General features: G+C 43.2%; 3 protein-coding genes across 7 annotated transcripts in view; 2 read left to right on the top strand and 1 right to left on the bottom strand.

Moving 5' to 3' along the window:
- Nucleotides 1-4,526: 4,526 nt before the first annotated feature.
- Nucleotides 4,527-13,846, bottom strand: plag1 (pleiomorphic adenoma gene 1). Of its 2 annotated transcripts, none has more exons than XM_040048824.1 (3): nt 13,789-13,846; nt 8,987-9,343; nt 4,527-8,794 (listed from the first exon to the last, which is right to left on the bottom strand). In XM_040048824.1, the coding sequence occupies exons 2-3, from the start codon at nt 9,232-9,234 to the stop codon at nt 7,609-7,611; spliced, it is 1,434 nt and encodes a 477-aa protein (XP_039904758.1). In that variant the 5' UTR covers nt 9,235-9,343; nt 13,789-13,846; the 3' UTR covers nt 4,527-7,608. The 2 variants fall into 2 exon arrangements, with proteins under 2 accessions (XP_039904758.1, XP_039904757.1); XM_040048823.1 differs by lacking the exon at nt 13,789-13,846 and adding an exon at nt 13,532-13,776.
- Nucleotides 12,614-19,047, top strand: chchd7 (coiled-coil-helix-coiled-coil-helix domain containing 7). Of its 4 annotated transcripts, none has more exons than XM_040048833.1 (4): nt 12,614-12,884; nt 15,264-15,323; nt 15,433-15,531; nt 18,336-19,047. In XM_040048833.1, the coding sequence occupies exons 2-4, from the start codon at nt 15,270-15,272 to the stop codon at nt 18,438-18,440; spliced, it is 258 nt and encodes an 85-aa protein (XP_039904767.1). In that variant the 5' UTR covers nt 12,614-12,884; nt 15,264-15,269; the 3' UTR covers nt 18,441-19,047. The 4 variants fall into 4 exon arrangements, with proteins under 4 accessions (XP_039904767.1, XP_039904766.1, XP_039904765.1 ...); XM_040048832.1 differs by lacking the exon at nt 12,614-12,884 and adding an exon at nt 13,948-14,011; XM_040048831.1 differs by lacking the exon at nt 12,614-12,884 and adding an exon at nt 14,018-14,211.
- A 124-nt stretch (nt 19,048-19,171) lies between these two features.
- arhgef4 (Rho guanine nucleotide exchange factor (GEF) 4) overlaps nt 19,172-20,693 on the top strand; it is a 116,011-nt gene continuing 114,489 nt past the window's right edge. Inside the window, exon 1 of the mRNA XM_040048816.1 lies at nt 19,172-20,456. The gene's annotated coding sequence lies outside the window, so the exon portion shown is untranslated. The remainder of the gene's footprint in view (nt 20,457-20,693) is intronic.

The raw sequence follows: 20,693 nt of genomic DNA, 5'->3' as shown, positions 1-20,693 counted from the left end.
TACTGTGAGTTACTGTGTGTTACTGTGTGTTACTGTGTGTTACTGTGAGTTACTGTGAGCTACTGTGAGTTACTGTGAGTTACTGTGTGTTACTGTGAGCTACTGTGAGCTACTGTGAGTTACTGTGAGTTACTGTGTGTTACTGTGAGTTACTGTGTGTTACTGTGTGTTACTGTGTGTTACTGTGAGTTACTGTGTGTTACTGTGAGCTACTGTGAGTTACTGTGTGTTACTGTGTGTTACTGTGAGTTACTGTGAGCTACTGTGAGCTACTGTGAGTTACTGTGAGTTACTATGTGTTACTGTGAGCTACTGTGAGCTACTGTGAGTTACTGTGAGTTACTATGTGTTACTGTGAGCTACTGTGAGTTACTATGTGTTACTGTGAGCTACTGTGAGTTACTGTGTGTTACTGTGAGTTACTGTGTGTTACTGTGTGTTACTGTGAGCTACTGTGAGTTACTGTGAGTTACTATGTGTTACTGTGAGTTACTGTGTGTTACTGTGAGCTACTGTGAGCTACTGTGTGTTACTGTGAGCTACTGTGAGCTACTGTGAGTTACTATGTGTTACTGTGAGTTACTGTGTGTTACTGTGAGCTACTGTGAGTTACTATGTGTTACTGTGAGTTACTATGTGTTACTGTGAGCTACTGTGAGTTACTGTGTGTTACTGTGAGTTACTGTAACAAAGTTCTCAGAGTGACAGGTTGAAAACAGACGAGCTGGATTCTTCTCTGATGTTTGATTTCTTTTATTACATTGAATAAAACATCGGAGTTGTCAACTGCAGCTCTTCTATTATAGCAGCAACATATGTGAATGAAATCAGGTTATTCTGCCAGGCAATAAATAATCTGCTTCTTTGGATGATGTCAAAGCTGCAGCATTAACATTTATTTTACACAACCTATAAACACACACAGACAAGTGTGAGCTGTATATGTATTTGTGTGTTTAGGTGATACTTTGCCTATAAAAATACAACAGTAGTTTGTAAGATAAATGTAAAAGTAAAAAAAAAGTAAAATATGAAGAACATTAAGAATTTGCGACGAGTCGATCATCGTCACAGGATGCTGTTTTTAAATGTGGCTGGATGCAGCTCACTGCTATCAGTTTCCCAGCATCAGCGTAACCTCCCAACACAACTCAGTCTGTGGACGCTCACACGCAGGTGAGTGCGGGGGGGGGGGGGGGCTATATTAAAGGCAAAGACTACAAAAGTCACAGTACAAGAAAATATATGAAGCTATAAAGTACGACTAGGCACACACATGCCAACTGTTCAGCTACACGGGATACTTTGTACAAACGATACATCTGAAGAGAAAGTGAGGAGGTCTGTAGCACCTTAAGGAGCTTTAGAAGTATGTTAGCAGCTTGATCCAATACCAAAATATATTGCAGTGTTTTTTCATAACATTCAATAAAGTTCACTGGTACCATTGAAGCTTATAAAGAAGTTTGAATTGGTCTGTGCCTCTCATTGAAGAGCATCTCCTGCCTCAGCACGTGCCAGGACCACACACACACACACACACACACACACACACACACACACACACACACACACACACTCTAAAATACTTGTAATCAGCTTTGAGCCACTGTTATTGCTTCTCTGTACCTGGAATCTGTCGTACAGTCCATAAGAGTTTTACATCACATAGTTGCAGCTTTCAGACAGAGACCACGAGGAAATCAAGTAATGTACCACACCGAGGTGTAAAAATGACAGAAGAGGACACACTCATGGAGTTATTGGAACATCTTATTTTTGGAACATCTAAACACTCTGTGACACAGTGATATTGTTAAGTAGCTTCGTTTCAGCTTCACCACGGTACACTCTGACGTAAAGCAGCGTACGAACGGTCAAAGGAGACCAATTAAGTCAAAGCTGCAAAGCAAGAGGCCTCAATGAGAAACACAGAGCAATTGTGCAAGTAAAGCAAAAATGACACTTTATAGGAAAAACACTGTCAAAAATTGTACCTGCAAAAATAAAACATTTATATTGTATTTACATGTTATTGTTCTCTAAAAGAGCTAAATATAGAATCTATACATTTGTAATAAAAGACTCGATGCTGCAGGAAATAAACGCATCCCATTTACAAAAAGTGCTAATAAAAAAGAGCGGCTTGCTAACATCTCTTGTAAAACCACAAACATTCACAAGATCCAAAGAGCAAACTTCCATAAAGGTTGGGAACATTCAGAACTCAGCTCCACGTTTCACACGAGCTACAGAAATATGGTTTCCACTGGTGTTCATCTCTGCTCACTCACAAAGGAGACGGGCACTTTCTGTCATTATTCTCAGAATTCTGGAGCTCAAAGAAGAACAGTGAGGTAAATTATAACACTATTGGGTTATACAGGCATCAGGCGAGTCACCACACGTGTGTGTGGAAATGCTAACCTATGTGGTGGAAGGGAAGTGACGACTCAATTTCTGTGAAATTCACATTTTCTGTAGAGTGCGCAGCCCAGTAGCTCTTCAAAGGGATCAGGTGTCCAGACAGGTTCACTGGATGAAATAAGATTTGTTTATGGCTGTCAGCCCCCTGCAGGCAGGGCATGCACACAGCTACACGGAGTCAAACCATACAAGAACGTGCTGACGCTATCGCACTAAATCCCATCTATTCACCTTCAGGGCAGGTGTGGCTGACGCTCGTGGAAGTGGTGAAAGCAACAAACATGAAGCAGACTTGTCTGTGCTGTAACTGCTTGATACCAGAGTTTAAAAAAGACTCCAACCAAACGAAAAACAATTCATATCCAGCTACAAGAAATATGAAACGACATATTTATACCTCTCATTTACAACAGAAGCCACAGTGATGAGCATGAACCATCGTTACTGACCTTGGAAACAGCAGTTTAAACAAGACTCAATGCTTGTTTAGTAGATTCGGTGTGGGGTGGGAACACTTTCCCATCTGTCAGTTTGCTGTGGCCCATCAACCAAACTTTGGTGACAGAGTAACATACGAGCTAATACGGTTTGGATATGTCAATTTAGTCCAGGGCACAAATACACAGGCATTACTCAAATACATACATTTCCCCCCATTAATCAGAAACATGTCCATGAAGAAGAAATCTTCATTCAAATGAAAAAACCTCAGAGAAACTCAAAAGCACGTCAAAGTGACGAGTGGTGACGTACCCTAACCCCACAGCGTTTCTCTGTCTACACATCACCACTCTAACTGGAACCAGTACGCCATGGGGTGTACGGTGCTTCCTTCATACTGGACACAAACATGGAGCGCACTGCCAGCTATGTTCCACGCCATCAATGCATTCATGCAGATGGAGAGAAAATGTGTTCGTGAACATCTTTGAATCGACTCCATACTCAGTTATGTACAAAACTCAGAAATCCAACCGAGAGCATCGTCTTTGGGACTTCACGTCCAGGAAATGAAGATGACGCCTGCGGCCTGTAGCCTGTATGTCTGCAGCCAGCTGATCTACAGTTTCAGTCACACTTGAATGATTCCTGAATGAAATCAAGAATTACAGATGAATACGCCCGGCCACTTAGGTCTGCCAGCAGCACGAGTTCATGTTGTCACATAGTTACTGTGTGGACTACAGTCCGACACCGTGATGCTTCAAAGTGTGACTACAAGCTGGCACAAGGTGAGCTCTTATCCATTTGTCAAGATCTTTAACCTGCTAAGACCCGAACTCTTCCACGGCAGCATTTTTAATTTCTCTTTGATATTTGGGCTGATTGGGACCCGATGAATGTAAAAACAGAGAATTACCAGATTTTTTTTTTTTACCTTATTTTTGTTTTTAAGAAAAATAAGAGCCACACATGAGGATATTCGTCTAAAATTTTGATAGAACAGTAGCAGCATAATGTCCTCGTAAAAGGATATCAGGCCCTTGTAGAGCAAAATTGAGTATTTTGGTCTAAATAACCCAAAATGTGATGTCCACACATGTGGACGGCAGGTCCTAGGAGGTTAAGCATCTTTCACTCCAAAGGTCAAGAGAACCAACAGCTAACATGGACGACGATGCATCAGCTGTGTCTGATTTATATGACTGGAACACTTGTTGTTCAGCTGAGATCTGATGCTATTCTGAACCATGTCACGAGAACCAGCCGATTTAGGCACCTGGAGCTGAGGCAGAGTGGAGCTCCCACTCACTGCCTGCTGCTTCTGACCGAGCATCAGCCACATCAGCCCGCTCTGTGAGAAGTCATCCTTTTGATCAAAGAATTTAAAGAAACCACATTTCAATACAAAACAATTCAAAATCGTTATAATTAAAGATCCAAAAACACTCCATGAGTTAACATCTACCAATTTGACTTTCTTTGTCCAGGATTTGAGGTTTCTACATAAATGAAAAGCACTGTGTGGATGAACTGTGACGATCTGTGACGTCAAGGACCAGAGCTGTGAATCCTTTCATTTGAACGATCATACAGGAGCAGAACTGTTTCAGTCTAACATGCTGCACACAGGTTTTCACCTCAGAGGCAGGTTTTAGGACTAAATGTCAAAGAACTGGTTTCATCTGTAAAGACCAATTAAGCACTGCAGTAAGATGTTTCCTTATAAACAGCATTTCAGTTATTTTCACACACTGTCACAGTAAACACAGCTACGTCTCCCGGGATGTTGTTTTAGTGCTCGGATCTTCATAGATGTAGTCAGCAGAGACTAATGTACGACTAATGCCTGACCATCAAACTGATCTATTTGTCAGCTGTAGTTGTTTTAAAGGTTGTTCAGGGGATGCTGGGTTTGCACAACACTGTGAAACGTTCCCTTCAAGTCACACTTCACAACTTAAGAAAATGCTCAACAGCCTTTTAAAAAATGGAACGACAGCCAGGATGTGACAGAGTAACCAGTAAAAACCATAAAGCCTTCATGTCACAGTTGTATCAGCAGTGTGTTTAGCTCTTTGTTCAGAGATCACAAAGCCTGTTTGCTTTGTTAACATTTTAAATGACTGAATTGGACCTTATTATTCGTAAGATATGAGGATGAATGTCAGTCAAAGGGAAAAACATTAGAAGTGATGCCTGCAGTTTGATGGTTCATCAATGGTAACATTTGAAACTCCCAGCATTTCTGTGTTGAATACCCAACATGTGGTCTGATCTCTCTGTATGTCATAATCATCAATCAGTCATGTTGTAGGGGTTAACATCTTCACCTACACATGAAACTGGTTTGAGACTGGGAGAAACCCAGTCTCTGGTGGTCCAACCTTGCACAGTGGCCGTCCCAGATAAATGTGGGTGCAGTGTGACATTAGTGCCAAATGAAACATGTGGGTCCATCTGCTGTGGCAGCCCCCTGAAAGAAGGAAGCAGCTGAAGATACTTTATGACACATTATCACGGTTTAGGGCCGTTTTGCCTCCTCAGGTCTTAGATACCAGATACTGAGGAAACATGGGTCACTTAAACTTCACAGCCTAGAGTCAGGTTAGTCTGTGCAAAAGACAACAGGAACTACAGTAGCAACTGAAGGGACAGCGGCAGCATCCAGGAAGCTCCACTGGGGTACCACTGTCACTATGACCAATTGTGAAACTATTTTTCTACTCAATAGTCTGTTTTTGACCCCAACTCAGCAGCACAGACCCTGACAGAGAGGGTGGGTGACACGTGGATGGGACTGTGTCACTGTTGGTCATTTTCTGATAACTCATCCAAAATTCACTTTCTGGTGTTACTGGACTGTCAGTGTGGAAACTGTGATCAGACCACAGATTACAGGTAACCAATGCAGAAACTCTGGTAAGTCCAAAGGCCCGACTTCCAAACACTGAGCAGGTTATGAGGGTTCATTCCCAGTTATTCTAGATGCGCCTACAGAGCTTCGTAGCAGTGACGTGATGAGTGAAGCTGACTGATGATGAATTCGGTGTCAGTAGAACAGCTGATAACACTTACGATGCAAAGAAACTGATGGATGTGCTTTCAGCAGCCAGAGGCACACTGGCTAATTTACTCTGAAACTGTGAGAAAGAAATGTTTGCTTTAAAAAGAAGAAGGAGGTACTGCTGTGAACTGCAGGCAACACTGAATGATACAGTTAAATGGAAACTTTGGTGGACAACTGTAATACTGCTCCTCAGTAACTTTGTGTATAATAGTGTGAATGAACCAGCACTTTAATGGATCCATCAACAACATGTTTGTACTGTTCTGTCAACTTCCTGTCTGAGCTCTGAGAGCAAACTGTGCTCCAGTAAGACTGCACATGCTTCCCACCTTCCAATAGTAAGCTCAGGAGCAGTTGGAACTACAGACAGTATAAAAGGTGGACACGATGTGACAGAGGGGCAGGTCTGACAGTGAAGCCACGCGTTCATTGGCTAACAACTTGTGAATCACACGTCTTTAGCCAATGAGCATATCACAGATAATCCTTTTAAACACAATACTGTCATTTTTTAATTCAATGCAACCTGAAATGAGTAACTGAGCATATAAAACCCAGCAGGAAGTCTTTACAGATGTCACGTGAGTGAGATTCAGGGTCTCCACGTCTATAGGACCAGAACACAGTTACAGTTTATTTCTATGGCACCTGTCAGGACAAACATCACACAGTGATGCCAGATCATAGAAACACAAGTTCACCAAACACAAAGCTGAGTTTTTTGAAAGAGAGCACAGATCAAGAGCTCAGAGGCCGTTACTGCAAACACAGCTCTCACCATCTGTTGGTCATTTAAGATGCAGGTTTAAGGCACTTCTGCACTGGCTTCAGGTTTCAGACCTGGAGTCCATGTTTTATACTGCCTATGGCTGAAACTGGGCTTTGGGCCACGCGCTGAGCACATGGTCTTACTACTGACAGTGCAAATGTATGACACAGTAAAGCACCTGGCTGCTCACTCGAGTACAGTCAAAAAAGAAAAGTTCAGTTCTACTTTAATTAGAAATAAACGAACCATCATGGCTCCCAAAAACCTCCTGTTATACTTTGGCTCCTAAACAGAAACCCTCAAAACTACGGATGCTCTTTAAATCTTATCACATATAACGATCTTTGAAGACCAGAAAATCCAAAGTGCTATATGAAGAACTGTACGCATGTATAACAAAGTCAATCAAGTGTCTGAGTCGTAACACTTATCCATGTGAATCATCTCAGTGTCAGCTCTGTTCATGTTGTTATGCAAAGCAGCCCTTTAATGTTTGCATCAAGCTTATTAATGAGCTACAGAGAGAATGGTTTGAGTCTGAGCACGACTGCTTCATGTGGTAACCAGCATGCATCTGAAGTCTCTGTAATCACAGACAGATCAGGATTTTATTCATTTCTTTTTTAAACTGCCCGAGGCAAAAAAAACAAGACTCTAAAAGAGAATAACTTACATTTGGCCCAAAACAAACCCTCATCATCAGAAAGCTGGCCTGGCTGTGTGGTGCGAGTGTGCTGCTGTCAGTGCTGTGTCTCCTGTCAGGTTAGTGTCTGCTGGTATCATGAATGGACAGATGTGCCAATTTCTTCAGTCACTTGCATCTTGTATGGCGTTTAATATGGGCATGCAGCTCTACATGTGTGTCAGTGTTTGTGAGTGGCATGTGCCGGATGTACTGGGGTCACTGAAAAGCTTGGTGGAAGCGGGGCAGTGTGGTTGGAGTGCTCAGGTTGGATATGAAGGAGGAGGAGAGCCCCTGAAGTGGACTCTCAGCAGCCTCTGAGCCCGTGGCAGCCTGAGAGGGCAGCTGAACTAGAGATGCAGGCTCTTCATTGGGTAGAAAAGTGACACCCTGCCCCCCACTGCCCCCTACCTGATTGTACGGAGGCCCGTTGAGCGGCAGGAAGTTGAAAAGCTGTGAAAAATCCATTAGAGAGGAAGATAAGGCCAAAGAGTCGCCTGCAGGTGCTGCTACTGATGTGGACATTTTGGACAGGGACATCTCCTCATTGGCTTCCTCCAGCACACCCACTTCAGGAACCAACTCAAGTTTGGAGGAGGAGAGTTGGGCTTCTTGGGCTTCAGAGGCAGAGGATGGCATACTGCTCTGCAGCTCCATCAGGTAGGTCTCCAGGTCTCCCTTAAGATTCTGCTCCCGCTCCTGTGAGGACACGGCGTATGAGGTAAAGTTGGAGCCCAGTGGGTACTTTAAAGAAAAGGGATGTGTGGGACTGGAGAAGGGCTCGGTGTCGAGGACGGGGCCTGTGTACACGTTCAGCTGGTGCAGTCTTGGCGTCAGCATTCCCGGGAGCTCCCCCTTTACGCTCCCAGACGCCAAGTCGTAGACGACGGGCTCCAGCGAATCGCCTGGCTCAGTTTTAACCCTCAGCAGTTCCCGAGCGTGGCTCTTTTTCATGTGACGCGTCAGATGGTCCTTCCTTCCAAAACGCTGGGCGCAGTACTGACAGAGGAAGTCTTTGCGTCCGGTGTGCACTACCATGTGCCGTCGCACGTCTTTACGGGTGTAAAACCGCCGCTCGCAATGCTCGCAACGATGTTTTTTCTCCTTGGTCCCACCGGAGGACTTGCCAGCATGTGTTTTGAGGTGTTCCAGAAGAACCCCAGTGCTGGGGAATGGCTGCAGGCACACTTGGCAGGTGAGGTCTCCACTGTTGGCAGCATGGAGGGCAAGGTGGCGTTTGAAACCCAGCTTCGTGTTGTAGCTCTTGCCACACTCTTGACAAGTGAATGCCTCCTTGTGTGGATCGTGAGTATGTAGGTGATTCTTTAAGTGATCCTTACGGTGGAACATTTTCTCACAGTATGAACACTTGTGGTTTTTTTCTGGTGAGTGAGTTGCCATATGCCTTGGAACACAGACACATTCTATGAGCACTCACAATTGTTGCAATCATGTTTAAAGTAGGCATGCTTTACACATAAACACAACAAACTAGAATTCAACACATCAATCTGACCACTACACAACATTACGTTACCAAAAGTGCAAAGAGAAAGCAACATGTTGCAGCCTGTTATGTACTGCTGCTTGTCTGTACCGTAGCAGCTTGTATTTGGAGACGAAAGCCTTGGTGCATTCAGGGTGGGAGCAGCGGTAGGGTCTTTCTCCTGTGTGAGAGTATGAGTGCACCTTCAACTTCTCCAGACTGTTGAAAGCCTTCTGACACTCCTGACAAGGGAAATTCTTCTTCAGCTTGCCTTCTGCTCTCTTGCGCCTCCCCAGAGGTACTGCAAGCTTGGCTTTGTCCAGGACTTGGTCACGGTGGCCCTGGGTTCCCGTGGCCATGGCACCCTAAGGCTGACCAGCTACATGGACCGATGCACGGCGCCGGACTAGTACTGATGTGATTATTCTGTCCAGTTTTATGTGTTCAGCACTGCCTGGACACAGGGGTCTGTGAGAGAGGGAGAGAAAGGGCAGAAATATCGTCAGAGCTTCAGTATAGGACAAGGCTGTAACACGGCAGGAGCTCCAATAACGACCTGCAGTGAAAATACATCAACATAGAAACAGGGATAACTCCTGCAAATGATGTCAAACTGGTGACTAATAAGCACATTACACTCATCCTGCAAAATACTGGTGAAAGATGCACCCAGCTCTCACCCTATGGCAGCTGGAATAGACTCCAGGCCCCAGTAACCCTCAACTGGATAATTGGACCCTCTTCCTGTCCCCCAAATCAGAAACCATGACCAGTTTAGATTGGTAGCCCCTTCTGAACTGAAAACATGGGTGCAAATTGAATTTCTTTTGGATTTGCGCGAAAGTCTTACACACCGTCTCAAATGTATACAATGGACTACTCGTGATAATTGGTTCATTTAAAATAAGTGGTTTCCATGTCCAAACCTTACTTTTATGTATAGTGCAAATATTTTCACTAAGGTTGAGGTAGATGTTAGGGAAAGCCATTCCAGAAGCTGAGTGTTGGCCCACTTTAGCTATTCTAAAAGAAATTCTGATGAGCCAATCGTCTCCAAGCTGCTGGTTTGAGGTGAAGCTGAAAATCTGTCTTTATTATTCCATCGTATGAGCTCAGTGTTCTTGGGTTTGAAAGCCTTACTTCTCCAAACATACGTCATCGTTGCGGCCAAATACCCCATTTTGCTTGTCCATATGGGGAATTGGAAATTTCAACTCGGGCTGAAGACGGTGATTTTGGAGCACAAGCTTCTTTTTTGTTGCCATGGAGTTCCATCAGTTTCCAGTTCATGGCAGGTTTGGTGGTTGGTGGTTCCTGTGTTCTTCCTGAACTTCCCAACCAATTTCCTCTCATCTTAAAGTGATAGTTGGGGTCTTCTTCCAGACTTGGGCAAAGTGGTGACATACAGAATAATTTGCACTGATATAATATTGTTAGAATGGTGAAGATTTAGGAATATGCAGCTGTTTAGATATGGCTCCAAGAGACCTTCCCAACACGTGTAATTCTTCTCCTTAGATGTTGACTGAGCTCCTTGGACAGTACTGGTCAGTCGAGTCCTTTATGCTGGCAAAGGGACACGACCTGTCACTCCATCACTAACATCAAGTTCTGGGCCTGATGGGTTCTGTCGACCCATCAGCAGGGATGCAAATCCAAAACAAATTCAAACGTGTGCACTCAGTTCTTGCTTGTTAAAGCCATCAAAGATGTGTGCTGTACAATCATGTCTTTGTAAGTGCACAGAAACCTCTGACCACAAAATCATTTATTTAAATATTTTTGTAGGTCATGTAGAAAAGAACCACCCCAGTGGGCAGCCCTTTCATTGGCCACAGTGGCACCAGATGGCTGAGCTGTGATCAATAATTTAACTATAATTAGATCTAATAATTGTTTTATTTGGAAAAAACAACCAGTGGACCTGAAGCCTGGCAAAGTGGAAAACTGTCTCATGGTTTGACTCATCTGTATTTTTAATTCTTTTGTGTCCTACGGGCTAAAGAGGAGTCAGACCATTGGTCTTTTTAACTAGTGCAGAGTTTAGCAGTCATGATGTGAAGGGGAATTAGTGACATGGCAAGAGAAACTTTCATACACGTCTTTTTCAGGGAAAGCTCTGTTTGTTATACCAAGATAATCCCAACTGAACCGTCTGTCAGACTTGTCTCCCTGCAGTCCAGGTATTTAAATCATATCAACAGCGTCTGAAGCAAGCAGCAGCTGAAATCCTACGTTAGACAAAAATGGGCCAACATTTCGATTTAATCACAGGTGATGTAACACACAGGGAACATGGTCTTATCCAACCTTACAGAAGTATATATAGATCGATCTAATAATACTAATAACGTGACACACATGCATGTGTACTTTGTCATTTAAAAGAATGTAACATAAAACAAAGATGTGGTTATTTTAGTTTATTTGCTTACATTTCTTTAAACAGAGAAAGGTCTTATTTCTGTGTGCAGGGTCCACCAGCTAAGCCCTGTACATGAAGCTGTCCTGCTGCTGATGCGGTGAGGTGCACTGAATCCTTCAGGATCAGTAGCTAACACCGACAGCCCTTCTCTTTCTAATTACACAATCTCACACACCATTACTTTCCCCAGTTAACCAACTTGCTGGAATCTACAAAAAAGAAATAAAATCTCCTTAGTGTGAAATATTTAACTGTGTATTTCAAACTATTAAAAATAAAAACTATTCTGTTGGACATTCTATTCAAATTCTAAATTAGTTTTCAAACACAGACAAAGAGAAGAGTTGTTCAGTGCACACAAACAGATCACATCTTGCATTTTCATCCATTTTTGACCAAAGAAAAAATACAATTATTTTGTGTCAAATTAAATTTTGCCTGATCTGCAAAGTAGTTCACGCAGCACAATAAAACCTTCGAAAATAAAAACACTGATAAATAAAGACACTGCATCACTCCTTGCACCGGATGATGGTTTGGGGCTGATACCTCTATAATTAAACACATTTAGAATTTCGTTTAACTTATGAGCTGAAAATATTCACTAAATGATTCCAAATAACTACACAGGAAATGCTCGGTTATTTTGTAATAATTAAGAATTAGCAGAAGAACTTTTAATGTTTATAAAAAAAAACAAAAACCATAAGAAAACATCAAAAAAGGGGGAGGGAAAGGACATTTTTTATGTATAACTGTTTATTTTAGAGAAGTTACAAATGTATCTACTTAGTATCAGTATTCTTTAGCAACATGATTAATTGTTACTACGGTCACTACTTGTGCCTGTTTGGTAAAACTTTGAAGCATTGATTCATGTTTTAGTGAAAGTGTGGATAGATTCTTCTGTGCACAGTGTGCTTGAGTGTTCTGAAAGGTGCTTTCAAATAAAATGTATTATTATTATTATCATTATTATTCTTTAAGCAGCTCTTTGCTTTAATCTCTGAAGGTCTGAATGAATTTATACTCTTGGAATAATCTTTATTCTTAGAAGCAAAAGGAAACCAAATGTGTCTCATTCCAACACAGAACTCTTCATCTGTAAATGAAAAACAAATGAAATCGTTTCCGTCTGATCAGAAAGAATAAACCGCTTTAAACTTGGTGAATTGTACAGAAACAAGCAAAGCAGAAAGTTACTTTTTGGCTGATTTAGGATCCGGTTATACCCGTATTTAAATTCTCAGAATTTCCCTAAACTTTAATCAGTTCCTAATCTGATGAACCGGGTTGGACAGCGGTGTCTCTGCAGTCTCTTTAAGCAGCACATCGGAACTACGGGCGGGTTCAAAGCGTCGCGTCGCAGAAGCGTTCACGCAGGCTCCGCTTTAATGTATGTGAGACAGGTACAGACAGACTGGCTCCTGATTGGACAGCACCGAACAAGTCTGTGGAAGCTTCACGTTTAAGGCACCGTAGCCTGACATATGACCGGCTGTGCACGGTGGAACAGCGACAGGCACACATTTCATTAACAGCCCACGAAGTGTGAACCTGCCACACAAATCACACTGAGCCACGGTAACTTTAAAGACACTATGCGACACGCTGGGTCGCTCGGCGCTGCCGCATTAGTTCTCCCTCCATTTTCTACTTTATCGATAAGAAACGGAGCCGCTTGTTTCGGGACGCGAGCTTCTGTGTCACACTGTGATCAATAGCGCGGAGGGGAAAACGCCATACAGTACACGGCCGCAGACAAAATGTCAGTGCGGCCGCTGCACGCTCGTGTCGCCGCTACGGTTTTGTGAGGAGATGCTTGAACCGACACGAATGTTGACACTGCGTGCGCTAAAGTGAAGTCCGCGGGGAGGAAACGAACATTATTCCTCAGCGCGCCTGTTCGTGACGGGGCTCACGGCACTGCCATTGTTATTATATTAGAAAAATAAACCAAGTGTTCAACTTTCCTCAAGTATCCTTCACACCACTGCTTCGTGGGATCTTTAATATTCGTGAACACGCACCGTCACACTAATATCAGCAGTGACACCGCTGATTTGACATTTCTCAGTCCTTGTGCCCTGCCTTGGTTTTCTCTGTGGTCCAAAGCTGGGTACTGATTAACACTAACTTTTTCCCCAGCTCACCCCGCTCATAATTTAAATAACCCCGATATTTTAATTGAAGAACTGAGTAACCGTTTCCTTATTTTACACCAGACTTACCCCGGACGCTTTATCATCCTTTCTGTTGAGTTTTTCTTCACTTTCAACTATTTTCCGAATTTTTAATAATTTTTTTCTCATATTTTTTGCGAGACGCGGCGGGCCTGAAAATTGTTTGCTTTCTCCTCTTTCGAGCAGCCATTGTGTATGCGCTGCGATGCAACCGAACTTGGAGTTAGTCACACCCATTTAAAGTTCCGACAAGGCGCTTTTTGATTTGTGAAAGGCGCTGTCGTTTTCACTTTAGTGTCGCTTACATTGTCTGTAAATAAAACTCAAAAATTGGACTCGCCGTTAATCCCCGAAACTTCTTTTCGCCCCTGTTTTGCAAGGATACGAAACCTAACAGTTAGGGTAGGATTCCTATTGGCTCGCTGGATTAACTTTCTACGTTGCAGGTTTTTACAGCGTCTATTGGCTCATATTGACGTCAGTCCTCGGTGACGTCGCGGTGCGCCGGTGCAGTAACCAGAGGCGGCGGTAAGGTGACAGAAGGTTGCGTTATCAGTTAGCTTCGTGTTGCTCGGAGTCGCGCTAGCGTGGTTTTTGAGTCTAGCCTGGTTGTGTGTTTCCTAAAGCTGGCTCGTCTTCACTGCAGTGGATGTTAGCTGCTTGCACAGCTCGCTAGGCTAACGCCGGGTTCTAGAAGGCACGTTGTAACATTGTGTCGCCGTATTCAGGTAATGGTGAGTTTTCCACTCACATTCAGAGCTGCTGCAAAGTTTCTGCACCGTTTGGAGACATTAAAGAAGCTTTTGCTTGATACAATATAGAAACGTACTGGGGGAGGACGCTCAGCTGCACCAACCGTCGTTAGGAAATCTGCTAATTAAATAACAAGTGCTCTTTTTAACGCTTCCGATCTCCAGGAATCATTCAAACAGTGTGTGAAAGAACTGCCTTTTTAATTCGGCATGTATTTCAAACTACAAACATCATTCAGCTTTATTGAAGTTTCACCTTTTTATTTCACTCATTTGTTTAATCCTAAGAAAAACTGTAAACATGATATAAAAGTCTCCAAACTGATCACAACTTAATCTTTGATATCCTCAAGTTGTAAATGGACCTGTGGCATAAATAATGATGTGTTTCATCAAACTCGAACTTCACAGTATAAACATTTTGGGGTGTGTATTACAGTAAAATGCACTGGAATGATTTCTTGGTGCACAATAGTAAATAACCACAACCACGTGTCATGTGGAAAATGTAACAATTGAAAGTGAGCTAATGTGTATTGATCTTTAAATGTTGCCCACAGTAACAGTCCAGTGTTGATATAGTACCTCTGGAATGCCTGGTTCACTGCAAGACAAACGTCCATCATACATCACAATGTCTGCCACTGAAAAAGGAAAAAACGGCCTTTGAGTAGGGCAAAAGGAGGCAGTTATGTAGGCGTCTGCCTTCCTGTGCAGTCACTGTGTTATCATTATTTCAGTTCAGTTAACTAATTCTAGTGGACACGGACACAGATGATGGATCCAAACAGGGAAGCCAGCGGCTCACTTCTGGTTGTATAGATAGGAAATTGTGACATGTAGTTAAAAAAAGCTACAATGATGACACTGAAAACAGTCCCATAATTAACCAGTGGGGGACATGACATTGACCATGTCTGTATTTTCTGTCTAGTCTATGGGTTCATGTTAAAATGCTGCCTGGAGTCACAAAGAGAAGAGGTAAATGCTTCTGAGAAAAACTAGCCTGTTTCTTTCCATCCACCCAGATTCAGATGGATCAAAATGCACGGAAAGTTCGGAACCAGGACATTAACCCCTGCATCGAAGTAAGCTCGCCGTCTGTCACGTGCTGCGCTGTGTCGGCTGTGTGCCTGCTGCTGGCACATGAGTGTTGCGGGTTTCTAATCCTGTGCTTTGAAATACTCCTTTTCTCAGGAGAGTGATGACTCCCAGAAGTGTCTGAATGCCTACAACTATGATAAAAGCATGTGCTCCACCTACTTCCAGAGATATAAGAACTGTAGGAAATACTGGGTGAGTGTAATGTTTTCATGTTTCGATTTGTTGTTGGCAAAGATCTTGAAAGATCTTCATCCTTGATGCTGCAGTGGTGACACCCACTGGATGCTCAAGGCACCACAAGTAATGAGTAACACACGTTTGCCAGCAGTATCAGTGGTTTTGGTATCTGATCGACACTAACAGGATGGAATCGATGCTTTAGTTTGTTTCTGTCCTAAGTTCGGCTCCCGCCCTTCAGAAAGCTGGCGTGTCTGTGCAAACACCTCCTCTCCTGCAGGCTGCGCTCCCTCCTCCCTGATTGGCTGTGATTAGCCGTCCTCTGGTCACGTGACTCAGCAGCACTGAGCAGAAGCATGCAGGCTGCAGTGAGTGAGAAAAGCTACTTTACACTGTAAACACGACGGAAACATCACCAAGTTCAGCAAAGACATGAAAGAGTAGAGAACAGAGCTTTGTCCTGGAACAAACGGAGAAAGGGAATCCCTCAGACAGACTCGGACCCCCGGCACAGAGACCAGGCCACAGTTCGGTACAGCTTCATTAGGTCAGAGTACCTGCTACCAGGTCCTTTTTTTCAGTACCTACTCGGCCGGGGTTCCAAGCAATCCAAGGTGAGCCCAAAATGTGACACCAGCAGACGGCAGGCCTCCGATTGGCTGGGCAGGGACGTCACTCGATGAGTCATCACAGCGTCTCCTTCACAAACCCAAAACTGACATTTTTTTAAACCTGGCATCGCCATGGTCCCCGAGTCTGACGCAAAGCTACAGGCCGAGCAGCGGGTGTATCATTGGCTCAATGTCCGCCTTTGTTGTAGCATATTACATACTAATTATATCACGGGGTGCTGTTGTGTCGCTATGACAATAACGACACAGGTCAGGTGGTACTCGGTTGTAATGAAAAAGCAGTCAGGAGTCGTGGCGAGCCTCGGCGAGTTGATCTGAGTGGGTGCTGATGGAAACGTGGGTTAACACGCTCCTTCATGAAGTGCTCATATCTACAAATAAAATGGACATCCTGCACTTTTAGGGTGGTCAATATACCCTCATAATTATATCGCCACAATTCTGTTTGTAAGGATCTAAATGACTGTTTGGTCACTGAGTGCAGCGAACAGTATGCAGGGCATCTTAGTCTTTTCATAAGCGCTATGATCAGTGACCGCTATTGTGGTGCAGTCGTATCTCGCGTCACATCAGGTTTGAGTTGGCACATTTCTCAGTTGCTCTTATGGACATGACCATAGAGGGATTTGTGTGTCTGGGATCAACTGGGAATCTTTCAGTAGGCTAACCTGTAAACCAGTACACCATGGAGCCAGAGTGAAATGGCATCAGTCAAATGTAAGCACTGAAAGTAGCCTGCTGTTGTTTCAGCTCCACGTGTGAGTAAAGGATCAACCTCCCCGATAGTGAACTCCTTCAGAATACTGTCACAGCAAAGCCGTGCTTTTGTAACTGTGGAAGTGCACTGTTTATCATTACTGTGTCACACGGCAGTGGTCACATGACTAATCTGTTTACATCTGGGTCACACATCACCAGCTGTTAGTGTGTCCTCCTCACATTCCTGTGTGTGTGTGTGTGTGTGTGTGTGTGTGTGTGTGTGTGTGTGCGCAAAGAAAAGGCCACCAAACGGGGGTTCTCTTAGTATTGGCTCACATCAACAAGCAGGACTAGCTCACTAGGTAAGTGGTGGCCCCATGATCAGAAGGTCGGGGGTTCGAATCCACTGAACGGCTACCCTGAGGTACCCTGAGCAAGGTACCGTCTGCACACACTGCTCCCCAGGTGCTGCACTGGTGGCTGCCCACTGCTTCACTGGGTGAATGGGTTAAATGCAGAGGAGTCATTTCCCTACAGGGACTGACACATTATTATTATTATTATTACTATAATGTAATTAACTTCAGCCTCCTGTCACACGTCAGACTCCACAGCACAAGTGTTTCACACAGGTATGGTAACTGTCCTCTTGTGGTACAGAGGACTGTGAGCGCCGATCTAAATGTAAACCTGTGGTCAGTTTGTAAAGCTGGAGGATATTTGCTGAAGTGCTTTAAAGGTTTTGGAGCTGTGCTGCACCGCACCTTATAAAGTGGGACACAACACCCCCTCCGCCTGTCACAGGTGGAGCTCTGATGGTTGTACGTGTGCTGTACTTGTTTCAGTCTGTCATTTTCAGCGTTGGGTTTGAGGAGCGTTGTCAGTACGAGCTGACGCTGAGGCCCAGCCTGAGGCGGTTCACTTATGTTTGTGTTGAAGCCGTGTACCTGCTGTCATTTGCAGTTTTAGCCGTTTGCTGGTTGTTGAAATAGTTTTGTGAGCTTTAGGCTGAGTTTCTGCCGTCTTTAAAAAGCGATTTACTGATCCAGCTTTAATCAAACTGAAATCAGTTTGAATCAGGAAATCATTTCTTTTTTTAAAGCCACCCTGTTGCTTACAGTTTAGAGCGGCACTGCCACTTGTGATTTGAAATGCATTGTGGGATACCTGTTCATCATACCTGGCGATAGGATGGACCTGTCTTACACACGTAATGAATTGATTAAATGCATCAGTTAATAATTCTGAAACCAGCTGAACTGATGATTTAATCATTTCAGTTTGGCACTCAAAGCCCTCCATGATGTCATTGTGATGTCATCGAGGTTATTTTCTCAGACCCACTGTGACCTTTACAAGCGAGACTTGAGCAGTCACACTGACTTGGTTAGAAGGTGTCGTGCTATTTATTCAGCCGTCATTATTAGCAGGTGCTGTTCTGATAATTATCTGATGTGCTTTCTTTGGCTGGTCTGCTTTGTCTTGCAGCACAACATCATGGTGCAGAGGAGAAGAGATGGTGTGAAACCTGACATGCCCACTGCTGCAGAGAGGCTGGAGATGCTTACTTCACTGGGAGGCAAACCATACTAAGAGCGAGCCCAGTCACATGCACACTGGGAAGAGCAGCTGGCCTTCAGCCTGTGGTGGAGTCAACACTACAGTTCTGTGCTCCGAAGACTCGCCTACTCAAATCCAGCTCATCAGAAACTTGGAACAGTTTTACTTTTTCGGCTTTTAGCTGCAGACTTGGTGCTGTTTAAGGATTTGACAGTAAAGATTCAATAGAAAAACACAATTTCAACCTAAGGTGAGCACAGGTGTCTTTGGATCATATGTTATTGCTTATAAAAATCCGTATTCCTTATTTTATTACTCACGACACTGTGGACTGTCTGCACACAGGGGGACCAGGTGTGGTGTCACTGTTTTCAGTGATACCTGCTGGTCTCTGATCTTTGACCTGCAGGAGTTTCACAGCATAGGTTACCTCGATGAAGTGAACCGCCTTCATAGAACAACAAACCCACCATTAGCCCTGAAGTCACCTGGATAAGCCCAAAGCCAGCTTAGCATTGCTGCTAGTCTAAAACAGCCTGTGAGGAACTAGATGCTGAATGTTTTCTATGACCATGGTCGAGTGTGCAGCCTGTGAACCTGTAACGAGTGTTTCTGCCTTTTAATAAACATGTCTCCATTACTAATGTTTGATTTCTGGCTGTTGAAAAGTTTGATGGAGAAGAAGAAGAGCATTGTGGGAAGACTGGAAGAAACAGACCAGGATTTTTTGATAGATAGATCTATCTCATATATAGATATATCTACGTTTTTAGAATTTTTAGAATTTTTAGAACAATTTTAGATTCAGATCTTAAATTTGACAAGCATGTAAAAAAGATTTCTAAGATGGTCAAGGCTGATCTGAGTTGTTTTAAGTTACCTACTTCAGCAGCTCAGATGTTTATGCATTCTATGATATTCTCTCATTTTTCATATTGTATGACAGTTTGGACCCAAGCAGCACCAGTCAGCCTGTGGTGTCCTTATATAACCAATCTTTAAAAATAATGGATAAAAAAATCTGTTCAGTGGCATCATTGTCACATTTTAAAGAAATATTACTACTACTTAGTTTTAAGAGTTTTAATCATTTGTGTTTTCTTAAATGTATAAATAGGATGGCCCCAGAGTGTCTCAATCGAAACATCCAGAGACAAGATAGTAATCGTATTACTAGGAGTAAGGTGAACGGCAACTGCAAGATGTCATATCGCAGATCTGCATTCGGTCAGTCAGCTTGCCATCTGTGGAGCACACTTCCAACCAAAATCTAATTGATTACAGACATCGGATCCTTTACATTGAAGCTTAAAGTGTGGTTAAAGGGAAATGTAGTCATTTTAACTAAGGATTTTAATTTTATTTTAATTGTCTATTAATTAATGTAATTGTATTTATGATGTAATTTGGTTTTATGAAAATGTATGTTTTATTGTAAAATGTATCTATTTTGATTGTAAGCCCAACAAGGGACAGTTATTGAAAATTAGCAATAGCTATAAACGTACGTGCGTTACTTTCATGTTTGTACTTGGACTATGTTAAACTGCACTGTCCCTTTTAAATATATATATGTATGTATGTGTGTGTGTATATACACACATACACACACACACACAGGTGTGATGATGACTACAGTGTGCAGGTAGTAGGTGGAGGAGTTTTCTACTGAACCGTAATCATGTCATCAGTCGGTCAGCCTGCGCTGTGCTGCCACCGTCATCGTCACTCAGGGTTAAACCGCGCCCCCAAAAGTCCGGAGAGTGCACGCGCACTGTTCAGGAGGGTGTTTTTCAGAGGTGACAGGTAGGAGCGCGTGAGTCCTCACCAAGCGAACTGTTAGCAGTCTAACAAACATTATCAGTAAAATGTCACATTCATCACCTGCAGTCAAACTCTAGTTAGCAGGCTGAGCGAGGCTAATGGATGACAGCTTAGCTAGCTACCTGCTGCTAGCTCGGACTCGTTGAACAGAGGCGATGTGGACTGAAAGTTTCATCTATAATCCACATTAATTTGGTTCTGTTCAACGGAAACAGCATCCAAAAGGTTCTGCTTTACTATGAGCGCATTTCGACTGTGACACAGAGCAAAGAACTGTTTATAATAATAAGTTGTAATAGTAGCTGTTTGGTCAGGAACGTGAGACATGATGAGGTCATGTCGCTCCTTTTAGAATTGAAATTTAAATACAAAATGTTTTATGGTATAAAAATATCCTTTGTTACAAAATAGCAATAAAAACACAAGGCGTTCAAATGTTTCAATTATCCAGAGTTACTGAAA

This window comes from Simochromis diagramma, unplaced genomic scaffold, assembly GCF_900408965.1.
Source record: "Simochromis diagramma unplaced genomic scaffold, fSimDia1.1 OVJJ01000125.1, whole genome shotgun sequence".
In the NCBI taxonomy this organism is placed as follows: Eukaryota; Metazoa; Chordata; class Actinopteri; order Cichliformes; family Cichlidae; genus Simochromis; species Simochromis diagramma.
The sequence above is the reverse complement of the archived record's forward strand: the minus strand, read 5'-3'. Positions and strand labels throughout refer to the sequence as shown.